This window comes from Quercus robur, chromosome 4 (assembly GCF_932294415.1).
Source record: "Quercus robur chromosome 4, dhQueRobu3.1, whole genome shotgun sequence".
NCBI classification, from domain to species: domain Eukaryota; kingdom Viridiplantae; phylum Streptophyta; class Magnoliopsida; order Fagales; family Fagaceae; genus Quercus; species Quercus robur.
This window is the reverse complement of record NC_065537.1, coordinates 50,569,073-50,588,159: the sequence shown is the minus strand read 5'-3', so window position 1 is coordinate 50,588,159 and position 19,087 is coordinate 50,569,073. Positions and strand designations below refer to the sequence as shown.

Below are 19,087 nucleotides of genomic sequence, written 5' to 3'. Positions count from 1 at the left end.
TTTCCAAAACCTAGTTTTGCTTAGTGAGGCGTTCAACGGCCGCTGTTAGAATCTGCACTTGTTTCTCGAGAGCAATCGGTCGCGGCTCGTCTTCCTGAACGTTGTTAGTGGTCGCCATTGATCAAGTACCATGCAACTCTTTGTCAGGGAAGCGTTAGCTGTGACTTACAACACTACTTACAGATTTCCCACAGACGGCGCCAACTGATGATGCTAGAAAATCAACAGTAAGCTACACGGTCAACACGTGCTCGCAATGACACCTGCACAACACAAAAAGAGAGGACCTAACAGAGAGCACCAGTGTGGTGCCGGCCTAATACCCGCTGAACGTCAAGTTAGAACTTCTCACAACTCTAGAGTGTTAGAGAGGGGTAAATTATGCGTACCTTGGTTGGTGAGGGTATTGAGGTTTTTATAGTAGTAGAGTGTTGACTTCTCCATATTGGATTAGAAGTCTTTTCCTTTTAGGAGTCTCTTTGGGCATATTTTATGGGATCTTTTCCTTATAGGAATCCCTTTGGGTATTAGCAAGCGTGGAGAGCAAGTTATTTCCTTATATACACGATATGCGGGTGGCAAGCAACCCTTTATCAGGGTCATCAACTTACACTGCCCCTTCAGCCTTAACGCCATCAGCTTCATGGAAGCGTCAGCCTTTGAGTGCCTTGTAAAGTGTTTCTTAACTTCCTCTTCGTTGATGAGTATTAATGAAAGCTGACGGGTGCAAAAGAGGCCGTTAGCACACGTCGTCGCCATAAACCGTCGGCTTGTTCTTACTGTGAGTACCTTCTATTTTCTTCCACATCATAAAACAAGTCCAAACCACCTCCAAATTCACCAAGCCTCACATTCTTTCACACCTGTCTCTCCAAATTTAGCTCAAACTTTCCACGTTGTTATTCAAGATTTACATGTCCATAAGCTTATTCAAACTTCTTTGAACTTTTCATACACTATTTTTTAGTTCTATTTTGAATTTTTATGGCAACATAAGTTTTGTAGTGCATTAAATAAGTACTAAGTATAGTATTACACATATATGGGGCTGCCATGGCTAGAGATGAACTTGTAAGGTCCATGAGCAGCAAGAGGATGAGTTTCCGGTCATCTAGCAGCAAGAGAAGCTGGGCCTCGTCAAGCATGCGTGAGGCTTGGACAGTGCAAGGTGATGTGTTTCAGAAGAGTGGGAGGGAAGATGATGAAGAGGAGCTGATGTGGGCGGCATTAGAGCGGCTTCCAACGTATGATAGGTTGAGGAAGGGAATGTTGAAGCAAGTTTTGGATAATGGGAGGGTTGCTTACAGTGGCGGAGCCACTTGATGACCAAGGGGGGCCTGGGCCCCCCCCAAAATTTTTGAAAAAATTGATTAATTTATTTGAAAATATCTTAAATAATTTGATAATTTTCAAATAACCTTATTATTTTGGCTCCTCATACCTAATAATATACATACGTATTTAAGAAAGTCTAAAAGTAAATATAATTTTCATTTAAATAAAAATTTAGTTATGAAGTATTGTATATTACTATTTTACATTTCATACAAAAAAAAAAATATATATATATATGGCCCTCCAAAGATAAATTTCTGGCTCCGCCACTGGTTGGTTATGAAGAGATTGATGTTACCAATCTTGGAGTGCAGGATAAGAAACATCTCATTGAGAGTGTACTTAAGGTTGCTGAAGAAGATAACGAGAAGCTCCTTCGTAGGCTAAGGGACAGGACTGACAGGTAAGATTCATTTTAGTGTATGGTATTGTTTTAGTATGTACCTTTCTTAATTGGTTTTATCCAAGTTCTATTATTAATTTTGATTTTATATCATTGTTTACTTTCAGGGTGAGAATTGACATTAGATTGAAGTCCGGTTTGAGCATTTATCAATTGAAGGAGATGCATATGTTGGAACGAGGGCTCTCCCAACTCTGCTGAATTCAACTTTGAATTCAATCGAGGTATTTGTCTCTACATATATATATATATATATATATATTTCCAATTATATGTATGCTTTCTATTTTTATTTTTTATTATATGTATGCTTTCTACCACAACAGGAATTTCATAACAGAGTTTTATATTTTTTCATGGTCCAATTTTACTGCTTCTGTCATCTCTTTATAACTTAGCTTAGAAATCTAGTGTAAATCCACAGGGGATTTTGGTATGTGGTAGGGTAGTCAAAGTTTCAAAGGCTTATAATAGTTTCTTGAATTTTAAGAAAAAATAGTACCTCTCTCTCTCTCTCATGTTAATTGGTTTCTAAGACTGATTTCATAGCCTGGTTTGCAAAATGACAAAAGATAATCCTGCTCTTTTTTTTCTTTTTCTTTTTCAAGTATGTCAGAATGAAAATTCCAAGTAGATTTTAATTTTAGATTTTTTATGTACATATTGACAGTGATAGTCTGAGACTGAGATATAAATTCAGTCAAGTTGTCAATGCATCACTGAGAAAGTAAAAAAATTTTGTCATCGAAGCATCATAGTAGAAATGTTACTTCTATTTGTTTTACAGATTGGTATATGTACTGATAAATGTTTTGTTGTGATCATTTAGGCGGTTCTTGGGTTAATCAAGCTTTTGCCATTGAAGAAAAGGGCTGTCAAGATTCTATGTGACGTGAGTGGAATAGTGAAGCCATCAAGGTATTGGATTGTTGTAAAACTTATGGTGTAGTTTGTCTCCCTGACCTATTTGATGAAACAATATGTAACAGAAAGACCTTTTTTTTTTTTTTTTGAGAATTAGAATTAACTATTTAGTTTTCCTTCTCATGTGCAGTGCCAAGGCTATTTTATATACATTATTTACCTTTTGAATTTCTTGTACATGTTTTGTTGATTAATTTGGTGGTTTTTCTCCAGAATGACACTGCTTCTGGGACCTCTGGGATCAGGGAAAACATCATTGCTGCAGACACTTGCTAGGAATAAGGACAAGGATCTCAAGGTGTGTGTCATTTCCTGCTCTCTCTCACTAGGACAATGTCTATGGCTTTGTTGTATGAAAGAAAAAATAATAAAATAAAAATTCTATGGTTTTGCTAAATTCTGTTTGAATAGTGCAATGAGCAGGTAATGCTGGAAATTTTAGTTTATAAAATGTTCATGAAGTCTTGTTTGATTGTTCTTTATGTCTGCTTTCTTTGACGTATTCCTTAAAATGTTTCTTAATATGAAATATGATAGATTTGCCAGCTATTTCACAATGACTTCCAAAAATAATTGCTGAATTCTTGGTACTTCTAGTAATGATGACCACTCTTATGTTGTGCTATTCTAACTTTTTCATTAACAACTTCTACGAAACAGGAATCAGGGAGAGTCAGTTACTGTGGTCATGAATTATCAGAATTTGTTCCTCAGAGAACTTGTGCATACATTAGCCAACATGATCTTCATCATGGGGAAATGACAGTCAGAGAGACGTTGGACTTTTCAGGACGTTGTTTGGGAGTTGGAGCAGCTTATGAACTGTTGGCAGAATTGTCAAGATGAGAAAAAGAAGCAGGAATAAAACCAGATTCTGAAATGGATGCATTCATGAAAGCCACAGCAATGGCAGGCCAAGAAACAAGTCTTGTTACGGACTATGTTCTCAAGGTATGTTGACATTATGTCTTGATGGTAATTGACCTTGTATTTATTAGGCAAATTTTTTTGTCTAACTTTTCAAAGTATGCATAACAGACTCTTGGATTGGATATTTGTGCTGACATTATGGTGGGTGATGAGATGACAAGAGGCATATCCGGCGGACAAAAGAAGCGTGTAACTACAGGTATGTAAAAATAGGAAAAAAGGACTACATATAAAAGTTCAGTGGCGGTGTTTTTTTTAGTACAATTTTTGGACTTTACTGAAGTCTAATAGGAATGATTATACTGAATCCAGGAGAGATGCTGGTTGGACCAGCAAAAGCTCTTTTCATGGATGAAATATCAACTGGTCTGGACAGTTCAACTACTTTCCAGATAGTCAAGTTCATGAGGCAGATGGTTCATATAATGGATGTGACAATGATAATTTCTCTTCTGCAACCTGCGCCAGAAACCTTTGATCTTTTTGATGACATTATTTTACTTTCAGAGGGTCAGATTGTCTACCAAGGTCCACATGAGAATGTACTTGAATTTTTTGAAAATGTGGGCTTCAAGTGCCCTGAAAGGAAATGAGTTGCAGACTTTTTGCAAGAGGTTACTTCCAAAAAGGATCAGGAGCAGTATTGGTGCAAAAAGAATGAACCTTACCGATATACCAGTGTTCCTGAATTTGTAGGTCACTTCAATAATTTTCACATTAGCCAGAAACTTTCTGAAGAGCTTGGAATTCCATATGATAGATCTAAAGCCCATCCTGCAGCATTAGTAAAAGAGAAGTATGGAATTTCCAATTGGGAACTCTTCATGGCATGCTTTGCAAGAGAGTGGCTATTGATGAAGTGCAACTCTTTTATATATATATTCAAGACAACCCAGATTACCATAATGTCAATTATTGCCATGACAGTGTTCTTAAGAACTAAAATGACAGTGAAAACACCTAATTCCCTCTCCTTGTTTAGATGACATTGCACCATGGATATTATGGGGCTACTACATTTCTCCCATGATGTATGGACAGAATGCCATAGCCATCAATGAATTTCTTGACAAAAGATGGAGTGCAGTAAGATCTTCAAGCAAACTTGCAAACAGTCATTTTGTTCCTTTAAAATACTTTCATTTAATTGTCTTCACTTTTGCCTTTTTACAGCCCAATCCTGACCCAAGTATTCCTGAACCCATCGTTGGAAAGGCTCTTCTCAGGAACAGGGGCATGTTTAAGGAAGACCATTGGTACTGGATTTGTGTTGGGGCACTCCTTGGGTTTTCTGTGCTTTTTAACATCTGTTTTATCATAGCACTCACTTTTCTAAATCGTAAGCAATCATTTACCATACTAATCTCCAGTTCAGTTACAAAAAAAGATTTTTGAGGTGACATTGCTTTGAAAATCAAACGCAGCTTTAGGTGATTCTAAATCCGTTATTGTTGAGGAGGATGACGATAAAAAGAGTGGAAAGCAGTCCTCTGATGGACAGCTTCAGATGAGGGGCATAGAAATGAGTAAATCTTTAACCGCTCCATTATTTCAAGGTTCCATAATTTGCAGTTCTATCTCTTTATGAAATCATCTATATAGTTGCTCTAAGGAAATAAATGGTGCCTGCTGTTAATAGTGATAACATGTGAATGAGTACAGGCGTTGATGCAATGAAGAACACTCCAGACAACTCAATTCGTACTGCGGCAGAGAATGCACCTACTAGAAGAGGAATGGTGTTGTCATTCCAGCCCTTGTCACTTGTATTTAATCATGTAAATTACTATGTTGATATGCCAGCTGTAAGTCCTATTTCTCATTTATCTCTTTCCATTTTGCAGAATCGCTTTACAGTTGGAAGAAAATGAAAAAAAAGAGAAACTGATTCCATAAATAGTCAATATAAAAGGTTAATTTACCCAATAGACTGATCATTTATACCTTTTAATCATTCTTCGTAGAGTGCATCATAAGTGGACTGCTAGACTATTAATTGAATGATAGTGATATCTTGAATGTCTAGAAGGTGCTCATCAACTTAAGTTGTCAAGATATTTCAAATGCTACATAAGATCAAACGACTCTATAGTGAGGTTGTCCTAATAATTTGGCTCATAATATTTTGTGTCACATGAAGCTAACATCTTGAAATAATTTCCAATTCAAAAGTTTAAACCTTTGAGTTTTTGAAATCTATATGCTGAACACTAGTTTCTTCATCAGGAAATGAAGAGCGAAGGAATTGAAGAAAGTCGTCTCCAACTGTTACGAGATGTTAGTGGTGCTTTCAGGCCTGGTATTTTAACAGCATTGGTTGATGTAAGTGGTGCTGGAAAGACCACATTGATGGATGTTCTAGCAGGAAGAAAAACTGGCGTGTACATTGAAGGAAGTATCAGCATATCTGGTTACCTGAAGAACCAAGCAACTTTTGCTCGGGTTAGCGGTTATTGTGAACAGAATGATATCCATTCACCCAATGTTACTATCTATGAATCTCTTGTGTACTCTGCCTGGCTGCGTCTTGCTAAGGAAGTTAAGCAAGAAACTTGAAAGGCATGTTTTTTTGTCCAAAATCTAATTTAATTTTCCAAGCAAGTCATTTCTATATGAGCTTATTCTATTTTATCTTTCAATTTAATAGGTTATTTATCCTTCCTAAGAAAAAAGACAAACTTGTGCCTCAGGCCATATATTTATGGGTCATGTAGGTAGAAAAAAACTTCACAAAATCATTAATTGTACAACTTGGAGCCATTTTCATGATTCATTTTTGCCATTTAGATTTATTTCAACTTTCTTTTTCTAAATTCAGCTTACAATATTTTGGTGTCAGGACAAGAACAAAATTGGAGTTTCTTAACCCATCCAAACTTTGTTTCTTGACATGAATAACTGTCTATTAATAGTATATATGTAACTCATAATATGTAGCTCCCAATTTTCCATTTATCATATATGTCTAGGAACTAAAAGTTTTTCCAATGGTATTACTGAACATAGTTTCATTTTTTGTGCTATAGATGTTTGTTGAGGAAGTCATGGACTTAGTTGAGCTAAATCCATTGAGGAATTCTATAGTTGGTCTTCCAGGAGTAGATGGCCTGTCAACTGAGCAGAGAAAGAGACTCACAATAGCTGTAGAATTGGTTGCTAATCCCTCCATCATATTCATGGATGAGCCGACATCAGGCCTTGATGCTAGAGCTGCAGCAATTGTAATGCGTACAGTGAGAAACACAGTGGACACAGGGAGAACTGTTGTCTGCACAATTCACCAGCCAAGCATAGACATTTTTGAAGCTTTCGATGAGGTATATGGGATGGATCAATATCGTCATTTTTGCATTTGAGACCTGTGTGTCTGACTGTCCTATAGCCACATAACACTTCTAAATATATCAAATTGTCCACAGCTGCTGCTGATGAAGAGAGGTGGACAAGTCATTTTTGCTGGACCCCTCGGTTGCCATTCTCACAAGCTCGTAGAATACTTTGAGGTGAATAGCACATTTTTTTCTCAATGCTTGGAGAATCAATAGCAATTTATAGCAGTAACTCTGAAGTTTTTATCACAAACTAATGTGTATGGCCACTGCAGGATATCAATGCGGTAACTCTTAGGTATTTTAGTCACAAACTAATATATGACAATTGCAGGCTATCCCAAATGTTTTTAAGATCAAAGATGGATATAATCCTGCAACATGGATGCTAGAAATCAGTTCTCCAGCAGTTGAGGGTCAACTTGATGTGGATTTTGCAGAAATTTATGCCAATTCTGAACCGTTCAAGTAAGGAGAACATAAGATATTCTCAAAAAATTCCAGCCCATTATTTCCTCTTACAATTTTCAAATTCTTTTTCAACTATACTAAGATTTTCTACATTGATGTCTTCTACAGGAGGAATCAAGAACTCATCAAAGAGCTAAGCACACCGGCACCAGGATCAAACAAACTTTACTTCCCAACCAAATATTCCCAATCATTTGTGATTCAATGTAAAGCTTGCTTTTGGAAGCAATATTGGTCTTATTGGAGAAACCCACGATATAATGCCATTCAGTTCCTCATGACAATAGTCATTGGTGTTATATTTGGACTAATTTTCTGGAAAAAAGGAGATAAGACGTAAGTCTTATGAGTCTGATTTTCCTATCTTTATCCAGATAATTTTATTCAACTACCAGGGTATGGTTATGACTCTTACAGTAAATTGTAGTCCACTTGCACAGGATCATTAACCCATAGGGTATGATCAGTTAAACAACGCATTTATATTATCTAATTTTAAGCATGCACTTAGGAAAGATTATGGTCAAAGAAAGTTATTAACTTGAGCTTAGCTAGTCATGTTGTAGAATTCTGCATAGTTACACAAGCAATAAAAAATATATATATATACTTCTTTTTAGTTGGAAAATCATACCATTGACCTGTTAGAGTCTTAAAACAAATGTAACTATAATTAAGTATACTATTTCTGTGCTTGTTTAATGGTGAAATTATCATGTCAACAGGCAGAGGGAACAAGACCTGCTGAATTTGATGGGGGTTATGCATGTTGCTATTCTTTTCCTTGGAAGCACCAACACTGCTGCAGTGCAGTCTGTTGTGGCAATCGAAAGGACAGTTTTCTACTGCGAAAGAGCAGCGGGAATGTATTCAGCCTTGCCTTATGCACTTTCTCAGGTAAAGAAAATAATTGAGAGAAAAAAAAAATAATAAAAGAATAATACTGTGACTTGCAACAAAAATAATTCGCATTTATATCTTATGCCCTGCAGGTGGCTGTAGAGATAATTTATGTTGCTATCCAAACTTTTGCCTACACTCTTATCCTTTACTCAATGATTGGATTCCATTGGCGACTTGAAAAGTTCTTGTGGTTTTACATATTTATCTTGATGTGCTTTATGTACTTCACATTGTATGGGATGATGGTTATAGCTCTGACTCCTGGCCCCCAAATTGCTGCCATTGTTATGTCCTTCTTCCTAAGCTTCTGGAACCTCTTCTCTGGTTTTCTCATCCCAAGGCCGGTAAGTAATATCTAAACAATAACACAGAATATAGTATGATATATCCTCCTAAGGAGTATAGTACACAGAAGCATTTTCTAAAGTGATTTAAACGTGCATGTGAGTGTCGGTCAGATAAATTTTGCCCCCTCGGGGGTCAAATCCTGGCTTCACTTATGTCACAATTAATAGAGTGTAGAAAACCTTAATGAACTGAAGTTTCCATCAGGGGCTGAATGATGATTTGCATATCTTGATAGGGAGTTGGGAAACCTTGTCGGAGTCAAATGAATACATTTTTTTTTTATTATTCCAATAGCTTCAACAATACATTATTGATCAAGATAAAGCATGCATTGAAATTGCCTAAAGCATTTTCAAATGGAGAGGATCTTAATACTTCTATGAATCGTTTTTAGCATTGAACATTTATATAAACAAAAGCAGCTTATTCAAAAGCAATGGGAAATCATGTCTTATGCATACATTCCACGTGGTAGGAAAAAGTATGGTTTGGTAATATTTATGTGATTGTGCTACCAATATAGGAAAGGATCCCATCCCATGTAAATCCCCAAATTCAATTTTTTAGCTAGTTGAGAGATATGTGACTAAAAAATCTCCAAGAAAACCATACAAATCAAATAAATAATGTGTCACAAATCTGACTACAAAATTAGAGGGAATGAGAGGATTTAAATGAAAGAGATGTTCTCCCAATGCAAAATTCACCATTCAAGATTATAATACAAATTTGCATAAAAGAAAGTAGATTATGATACAATTTTCAAGTCCATTACATTAAAATAAAATTGAATTTCTAAATTCTAATGATTGACATGTGCAGATAATTCCAATATGGTGGAGGTGGTATTACTGGTGTTCTCTAGTGTCTTGGACACTCAATGGGCTTGTTACCTCTCAAGTGGGTGAACAGACTACTCCAATTGAGGTACTGGATAAGGTTATCTGACAGTGAAATATTACCTAAAGTCCCGTTTTGGCTTTGAATATGACTTCCTTGGAGCTGTTGTTGTGGCCCATATTGGCTTTGTCCTCCTTTTCTTCTTTGTCTTTGTCTATGGCATCAAGTTCCTCAACTTCCAAAGGAGATAATAAAGGACTCAAGCTTTGACAATGATAAGATTTTGCCTGACCAACTGATCTAGCTAAAAGATATGATTGGCATTGTATTTTATTTTTACCAACTTTGTAGATCAACACCCAATAAACGACTCATTATTTTAATCTTCATTTTCAATAATTTTTTTCACAAATTCAAGTCCTTGTATATAGAAGTTTGTGTGTGTTAAATTGAGTTGTGGTCATAAGAAGTAAGAATTCACTGCTTATTGCACAGTTATTTAAAATTAACATTCAAAAGTTTGGTTTTGTTATCAAAATCTAATCCGTCAAATGTTTTTTTTTTTTTTTTTTTTCGATGATGAATTTTCTGTAAAGTCTAATAATCTGTACAAAGTCAATGCAAAACACATTTTTATCCAGGCAAGAAATATCACTTTAAGAATATATTGATAAAATCAAAAGTTAACACCTTAACAGTAACCACTATAGATTTTGTCCAGAACTCCAAATAAGAGAAATCATTTCAGTAACTAAAAGAACTTGGGTTAAAACCAATAGGGAAGTAAAAAAGAGAAGCAACACTAGTACATCTTAGTCTATTAATTCTCTATAATCAATTATAAATCTCTAGCGCGAGAGAGAGGAATTCTCTTAATCACCATTCAAAGTCTTTGTTTAAAGTCAGTTTTGGCCTGCCCTGAATCCAACAACAATTCATCGGTAGTTGTAATCTATGAATGTTTTTGGCAGAATAATCATCGAATATGAAATGATACTTGCCAGTACTGAGAGAGTAGTATATGTTTTTCTTGTCTTGGATAATTGGCAAGTAAATCTTGTCGCCCAATCCTCTTGGCACAACAGGTTCTAAGAAAGACCCTCCAAGACTGATATATAGGATTCTATTTCCCAAACTTCTCACAATACGACAGACAATCTTGCGAGGTTTCATCATGTTTTTATTTACTTGTAACTTAGGTAGTTCAAAAACATGAATTGGTGTCTTAGTGTCACCCTCCTCAACCATGAATATTGCTAAAAGCTTCCCTTCATCACTTTCCACCAAGTAACTTCGATGAACTGAATCGAGCTTTTCTTGAATAGGGGGAATTTTATCATTATGATAAATAATCCAATTACTTGGGTTGTCGTTTGGATCAAATACTCCTAATCCTCCATTCTCACCCAAACAATAGCACAATCCTTTGTGTAAGATTGGATTGCAATATGTTGATGGCGTAAATTCTGGCCTTTTAATAATTTTATGGGAAGTCCAACGTTTTTCTCCACGTTTAATGAAGCCAAAATCATCCCACCCACAAATTCCAATAACAAAACAGTCAGAAGAAGTAGGCGGAGAAGAAAAACTCATGGTAACGAATGATTCTCTATTTGTGTATTTAGGGAGTTCTACTTTTTCCTTTGTGAAAGGATTGAAGAAAAAGACACTAAAATTGTCATATCCATATCCAGTCAAGAGCAACCAACCATACTTTGAGAAGCGAATACGTGCATCCAATAATTCTGGAATGTCGATCTCACATGCATCGTGCTTTTGGTACGCAGGGTGAAAGAATGAGCATTTATGCGAGCCAACGGACATTAAACATGGAGACAGAGACCATGGAGAATCAGTTAAGGTTGAGACCGCTGGTCGAGGAAGAGAAGTGCTTGATCGCCATGATTTGCATATAACACGAAAGGTTCTAAAGTCCCCAGCTAAAAGATATGAGGAAACTAAACATAGAAGCTCAGGTGGAAGATGAGACCAGGATCTATATAATCCCTTTTTATTTTCTTGATTTTCTTGATCTTCGGTAGAATATCTAACAATTTGTTTGGCCATGTGTAGTTCCACTCCCGCCGATTTCGTCCTTCTTTACGTAAAGGCTATATACTGAAAGAGAAACAGTATCACTCTTTATTGCTTTTCCTTATTGAAGGAATTGTTTCTGTCGTCAACCTGAGACTTCTAATGCACTATTCGACTTTTATAAGCTATTTATTTAGACTCCTAATGCACTTGGAACTTAGTTCTATTCAGGCGGTGGCTTTCCTTGTCCTTGTGGAACAAGGAATAATAATAAGACTCCTAATAATGCACTTAAACAGTTAAACTTATTAGTTCTCTGTTTAGACTCCTAATAATGCACTTAGAAGTTAGAACAGGCGGTGGCTTTCCTTTGAATAATAGTAATACGAATTGCACTTGGACTAGGAATACGAAGTTTATTATATATACAAAGTTTCTTCAATTTAAAACTATTCCACCACCAAATAAGAGAAAAACCTCAAAAGGCAAACGCCAAACAAATATTTTGTCTCTCAAGTAGTAGTGCATCTGCCTGAGTTTGCTCTTCCTCGTTCGAGGACTTCCCTCGGATCCAGGTTTTGATCTATTTTTGTATTTGCTTTGAACTCTAATGAATTTATGTTCTTTTAACACTTATCATCTCTTTTTGCTTATATTGAATTTGATTTATGATACCTGATTCTTATCATGCCTAAGATTGATAACTAGTGCACTGATTTTGTGTTCTTGCTAGAACAAATCTTACTTTCCAATACTTTCTGCCTCCATAATCGGTGCTTTTAATAAACCTTTGTTCCATTTAAACACCCTTAGGTTTTTATGTGTTTTTTGTACTTCATTATATAAACAATATAACCATTTAGGGTTTTACACTGTCCAGGTTGTTGGGCCTCATGTATTTTTTTTGTTATCTTTTTCTCTTTTTCTTGCTCCTGCTCTCTTTACTATATTTTTTTCTCCTTTAACTTTAACATATTCCTTTTTCATATTTGCAACTATTTGGGATCCTTACTCTCCTGATTTTTGGGTTTGATCGACATTGGTGGCCAAAGTTCTATTTTTTTTTTTTTTTTTTTTTTTTTGGTCTCATTTTAAATTTTATCTATTTGTCTCACATTTAACAAATAAGTTATTAGAAACTACGAGATACCAAACTTTAGTATTGTGCTTTGTAATGTGACCGTAGTAGCTTAGTTGGTTTTTATTTTGTATCCCATGTACTCAATTAATGTGGTTTATTTTATTTTGTATCCCATATACTAATTGTGATTTTAATTGGTGACAGCGCAAACAAAATGGAAGTAGAAAAAGTAGAGAATCAAAATACGCATTCCTATCCTTTCATTGCCTCTCGATTGTATCCTTGGCTTGTAATCCTTGATGTTAAGCAAGGACAGAGGCAAACTTTCTTCGACGTATCAAAAAATCATTATCAGACAAAAAATATTCCTGAGATGTGCAACAAACTAATATACGCTTGTTCTCATGGATGGTTGGTTTTGGTTGATCCTGATTCAATGGATTGTTATCTTTGGAATCCCATCTCTTTAGAAAAGGCTCTGCTCCCATCATTGAAATCCATTAATTACAGCTGCTGCATTCTATCATCGTCTCCAAGTGATCCTGAATGTCATATCTTGTTCTTCAATAGATTGGAAAACTCTCTTTTGGTTTGTCAGAAGGGTGACTTTGAATTTAACGAACAAGTTGATATATTTGCTGAAGATGTTAATTTAAAGAACGTTGCAATGGTTGGAAAAACAATCTATTGTTTGGCGTCAAGATATACTTTGTATACAGCTGAAGTTGTGGGTCGAACAGTCCAGTTTACACGAATTATAATGGAGGAACTTCCTTGGCCATCACCTTTGGACCTTCCAAGATTTGATGCTTTTATCGTTGAATCTTGTGGTGAACTCTTTCTAGTTCACATGATGTTTTTTGGATTTCGCATGGAAGAGGTCTATGGATTCTTTGTCTTCCGAATGGATTTTGAAGAGAAGAGGTGGGTTAAAGTGAAAAGTATAGGAGATCGAACTATTTTCTTATGCCAGCATAATAACACTGGTTGCATGCATTCTTTGGCAACAGAGTTGGGAATTAAAACAAACTCAATCTACTTTACGATGAACTGCCAGAGACTTCTTTACGTGTTTGACTTGGAAAGTCTATGTATTTCAAAGTCTTTACCTTGTTCTACTGTAAGCCGTGATTTAGTACAATATTGGGTAATGATTTAGTCTTTTGGACCTACTGTAAGGCAGTATGTTGAACCTAAAGTATACATGTCTTGTTGTGGTTAATAGTTTTAATTATGAGTTGTAATATATGAATTTTTGTTATGCATGAAAAGTTATTTACATTGTCAGCAATAATTTTAGGACAATGACCTATTTGACCTGCCTTTCTTGGACTCCTCATTGTCATTGTTCATATTGGATCATAAGAATGAATTAGTGTTTTCAAAGACTACTGCTAGGGATACCATCTCCTTCTATTACAAGTTTTTAACAAAATGATGTGCTAGTTTATGTGTTAATAACCTCTGGCAATTAAATTAAAATAAATAATAATAATAAAAACTCATATCACATTACAATTACTTAAAAACCAATAAACCATCAACACAATAACATCTGAAACAAATCAAAAAAAGAACACAAATTTGGACGGAAGGTTTAGGTAATTAAGTCTTGTTAGTGTTAAATCGATCTTGATTAGTTGATTGGCTTTATTTTTGTTTTTTAAACACAATAATGAAAATTTTCAATATCACCATATGACAATTAAATTATTAAATAGCTATGTTACCCTCTATGTAGCAGCTTGTCACATTAAATAGGGTTTTTTAAATGTCTTGGACACTCTATAAGCTTGTGACCTTCCAAGTGGGCGACAAGACCATTCTTATTGAGATACCTAAAGGCCCATTTGGGCTTTGATTTGCTTGTAGCTGTTGTTGTGGACTAAAAACTCAAGTACATTTTAGCATTAAAAATTTGGTTTTTTTTATTTACAAAAAAATTCATGTATATTTTAGCATAAATTTTTTTTTCCTATTTTACATACTTGCTTTCCAAAATACACAACATTAGCCCTGTGTGTGCAATATAAGATAAATACCTTAGGGAGACTCCTTAAGTAGTTAATATAAAATATTAAAATACACTTAACCTAAAAGGCCTAAGCCCAATGTAAATGAGCTCAGCTATGTTATATTAGTATTATTCACTCATTCTCCTCATCATTAATCAATGTGGAACTTTACAAACACTTGTACACACAACATTAGAAAGGACATACGTGCATCCATTAGCCTCTCTATAGAAATGATTAAGCCTGCTTTATTCACATTCCTATTAGACACACACACTCATCTATAAAAAGTCTCAAAAAAATATTAATGATCTTGCTTGGTCAAATAATATCAATAGTGGTCAAAGAGTCAAGTTCAATTTCTAGGTAAGTAGTACCCATCTTTGAGAGCCCTCAACTCAAGCTTGAAGGTTGTTAGAATTATTGGTTAAATAATTAAATTTACCATATCCCAAAAGTTTTGGAACAATCGGTAATTTAACATAGTATCTGAGCATAAGATCCTGAGTTCGATCTCTGTCTCCTCCACTCTACGCCTCATTTAAATTCTCACAATCTCTATCTCCTCCACTCTACATCTCATTTAAATTTTCACGTGTTAGTCCTCACCTATTAAAATGTAGTTTTGGCTCACACATAAGTGGGAGTGTTAGAAATATTGGTTAAATAATTAAATTTACCATATACCAAAAGTTCAATCGGTAATTTAACTAAGGCTTTGTCACACCATTGCTCATGAAGACACTTTTAATCACATATCTCTATCACCTCTTTAGGTATCCCCTCCTCCCGCAACATTGTGAGTCCTAATAGAGAAGTTGATTTTATTTGGAGGGGAGAAGGGGGTCTGTTGAACCTAACCAAAATTTCTTAATTTTATTTATTTTTTATTTTTTATAATTCAATAATTAAAAAGGAAGGGGGGATTTGAACAATAAGCATCTCTATTGAAAACACCACAATGTATTAGTTAAGTTACAATATTTTTAGCTTATTTTCAATATATATACAATAAACATTCCAGGTTTTAGAGAGAGGAAAAAAAATAAAAAAAGACAACGCCCAAGTTTTAGTGGTTCACAATAGAAGGGAAAATGTTGAATAACTTCTCCTCACAACAATCATGTATATTAAGGTCTAGACCGTGCGATTTGAATTTATGTTACAGAGTCATATCTATGTAAAAACGATTTGAATTTATGGTATCATATGAAGCTCTTCTTGTCCAATGTAGCCTAATCATTAAAAGCAAAACATATTTATGTAAAGGAAACAATGTTTCAAGTCAATATCTGTTCACAGAATCACATTCATAAAAAAAGAAAAAGAGAGACAATATCTGTTTACATAAGGAGTACTAAACCACTAAGATAAACTTCTGGGTAAATTTCACTAACCTATCCTGAGGTTTGGGCTAATGCCAAGGAACAAAGTTTCTCTCCAAACTAGTTTGGAGAAAAACCCTACAAACTCATTATATATCTTTATATTGAGTGTGAATTTTGAAAATCTAACCGTTAGATTACATGTTCTTATTACATTTTTAATGCTTACAAATTTCAAGAAGATCAAAAATCAATTATTATGTCATTTAATAAATGTTATAATTTTAAGTTTTTGTAATCTAAAGTTATATATAAAAAATAAGTTAAATGATCAAATAGTAAATAACATCCAATTTAAACGAAATTTGATACGTATGTTAAGAACATAAAGAACATGAAATTCAGATCAAATCCCTCAAAATATCATGGTTATTTCTAGCAGGCCATAGCTGCCACGAACTATCACTACGATGGTTATCTCTCTCTCAAACTTAGCCATAGCTCCATGAAGCCCACACCACCACAGATGGTAGCTAAGCTCAATGATGCCACCATAACCACTAATTGTTGCCTTCTCCTCTCCATCTTTCTTATACTCTTCTTTATTTCCTCCAGTCATTTATGGCCAAAATCTCCTTTTGTCTTTGGTTTTGTGATTGGTTAATTTAGGGATTGGGTTTTCTATTGGCTTTAGGGATTTAGTGATTTTGATTTTGGTTTGTAAACTGGAGAACTAGGTGTTTTAGGGTTTGGAAAAAGAGATTTTGGGGTAGATTTTGAAATGGCTTTGGATGTACAGCTCATATAACGCATGCTCCATGTATATGAATGTGTCTAAGTAAGTGTGTGTAAGATTTGTTTGCGGTAGTGGGCTTTGTAACAATTTTGTGGTGAGGTAGTGATTTTGTAAAAAATAAGCTTCTATTTCTACTAGAAGACGATGGGAAATCTACACCTCCACCACCATTGAACACATTCCAGCCCCACATTCTAGCCTGTTCATATCAGTCGGCTACTTGAGAAATATAGGTACGACATAATTTTAGATCTTAATTTTTTTGTAAAATTGACAATTTCCCTCACTCAAGCTTTTTATTTTTGGCATAGGATTTTCATGAATTCAAAACTAAATCTCAGGATTTTTGCGTTGGTTTCATGTGGTTTTGTACAAGAGAATAATTTTTTGTTTTGGCTGTCTTGAATCTCTGTATATGAATAATTGAGATGAGAGAAAGAGAAGAGAGGGATGACTGACAAAGGAGCGAATTAGAGAGAGGAGAGGGAGAATATGGCACAAACTAACGGGTCTAACGGTGGTTAGGGGCTAACTCAAGTTTAGGGACTAATTTGGTCTGTTTTGAAATATCTTGGACCTAGTTGACATTAGCCCAAATCTCATGGTAGGTTAGTGAAATTTGCCACAAACTTTTTTTTACCAAAAAAAAAAAAAAAAAAGCATGCTATGATTCGCAAAATTGTAGCACCATCCGTAATAAAGTGTTTCATGGACAGCTACCTCTCATCAGGCCTAAGAGGAGCATTTGCCAGATCCTGTATCTCCATCTTACTCTTGATCACACATGACTTTCTAGTGTTATAATCTACTTTGTCCAAGTCCTCTACGATACCCATGTACCCATACAGAATATGTTCCTCCACCTTTTCTCCTTGGTTTCCTGCATCCCAGCTTTTGCTGCTTTTACCATTGTTGGATGTTATTCTCTCAAAATCTACTCTATCGCACTTATTTTCATCAAAATACTTATGAAGCTTCTTTGCATCTCCTAGGCCAGTGAAAGTGCCCAAGAACTTTATGACCATAACACATTTATCTGAGGGCCTCCCAAAGCACACTTTGATTCTTCCCCTTATAAAACCTTTCTCTGCCATAACAAGGCAAACCATTATAATGCAGTATATGGCATTGTAATTAATTGTTTAATTTTTTGCTCAATTTTCACTATTCACAGGCAAGCTGATTATTGTGACTGATTCAAATATTGCATATCATGAACATAAGCAATTAATACAAAATAAACTTTGTCCTTATTATGTTGTGGTTATCAAGATTAGAAGAAACTTCTAACAAGTATAGCTTTATGCCTACTCAAATTTAATTTTCAACCAATTGTGTTATATAGAACAAGTCATTCAAAGTGACTTACCTCTTAGAAAAGCCTCAACCTCTTCGACTTTAACAAACTTCCATTTTCGTGGATTACTGTCTGACATAGAAATGTTGTGGAAGACAATGAGAGGAGGCCAGAGTATCAAATCCTCTTTCTGAGCAAGGCTTCTGCATTGGGCAAGAACTCAGGAGACCATGTTATTGGATCATGTGGGACAACAGTATTCCATCCAACAAAACACATATTGCTTTGTGAAGACCTAAGTGTTGTGATCTCAACCCAATCTTGTGAGACATGAAGGCATGTGTTACCAAGCGTTGAGTATCCATGAGCTCCTTTAAATGGTTGAAAAATGTGCATTGTTAATTAATACAGTTTCTAGAGAAACATGATTGACCAAACATGTGTACATCAGAACGAAGGTGGTTCCTAGATCCCCATTCCAATTGGTCGCTGAGTCCTTCTACTGAGGGTGGATATAAGATGAGGTGGTGTTTGGGGTTTAAGGGGGATTTTGATATAAAATCCTTTTATGGTGCATTGAGCAGATCTAGCTCTATTAATTTTCCTTGGAAGAGTATTTGGGGTGTGAAGGCTCCACGTCGTGTGTCTTTTTTTGTTTGGACAGCTGCGTGGGGGAAGGTTCTCACAATGGACCACTTGAGGAAAAGATGCTTTACTATTATGGATTGGTGTTGCCTTTGTAGATGTAATGGGGAGAAAGTGGATCATCTACTCCTACATTGTGGTGAGGTATCTCAGTTATGGAGCTTTGCCCATAGATCTTTTGGTGTTTCTTGGTTTCTACCTGTGAGGGTTATCAACTTACTAGCCAGTTGGACAAATTGTTTGGAGAAGCATTCTTCAAATGTTTGGAATTTGGTACCACATTTTGTGATGTGGATTATTTGGAGGGAGAGAAATAATCGCATATTTGAAGATTCAGTGATTTTTAAGGATAAGCTCTTAGCTTTGTTTGCAACCATGTTTTTTGGTTTGATTGTGTGTGGAGATTTACTT

General features: G+C 35.3%; 2 protein-coding genes and 1 pseudogene across 2 annotated transcripts; 2 read left to right on the top strand and 1 right to left on the bottom strand.

Moving 5' to 3' along the window:
* Nucleotides 1–3,316: 3,316 nt before the first annotated feature.
* LOC126722863 (pleiotropic drug resistance protein 2-like) lies at nt 3,317–9,846 on the top strand (annotated as a pseudogene).
* A 513-nt stretch (nt 9,847–10,359) lies between these two features.
* LOC126722121 (F-box/kelch-repeat protein At1g57790-like) lies at nt 10,360–11,307 on the bottom strand. Its single transcript, XM_050425274.1, has one exon. The coding sequence runs from the start codon at nt 11,305–11,307 to the stop codon at nt 10,360–10,362; it is 948 nt and encodes a 315-aa protein (XP_050281231.1).
* Nucleotides 11,308–12,812: 1,505 nt separating this feature from the next.
* LOC126722119 (F-box/kelch-repeat protein At1g57790-like) lies at nt 12,813–13,757 on the top strand. The gene has a single exon (XM_050425272.1). It carries the CDS (start codon nt 12,813–12,815, stop codon nt 13,755–13,757), a length of 945 nt encoding a protein of 314 aa, XP_050281229.1.
* The last annotated feature ends 5,330 nt before the right edge of the window (nt 13,758–19,087 follow it).

Bases quoted from the DNA above. Each gene is read 5' to 3' on its own strand.
- LOC126722121 (XM_050425274.1), bottom strand. From the start codon at position 11,307: ATGTCCGTTGGCTCGCATAAATGCTCATTCTTTCACCCTGCGTACCAA.
- LOC126722119 (XM_050425272.1), top strand. From the start codon at position 12,813: ATGGAAGTAGAAAAAGTAGAGAATCAAAATACGCATTCCTATCCTTTC.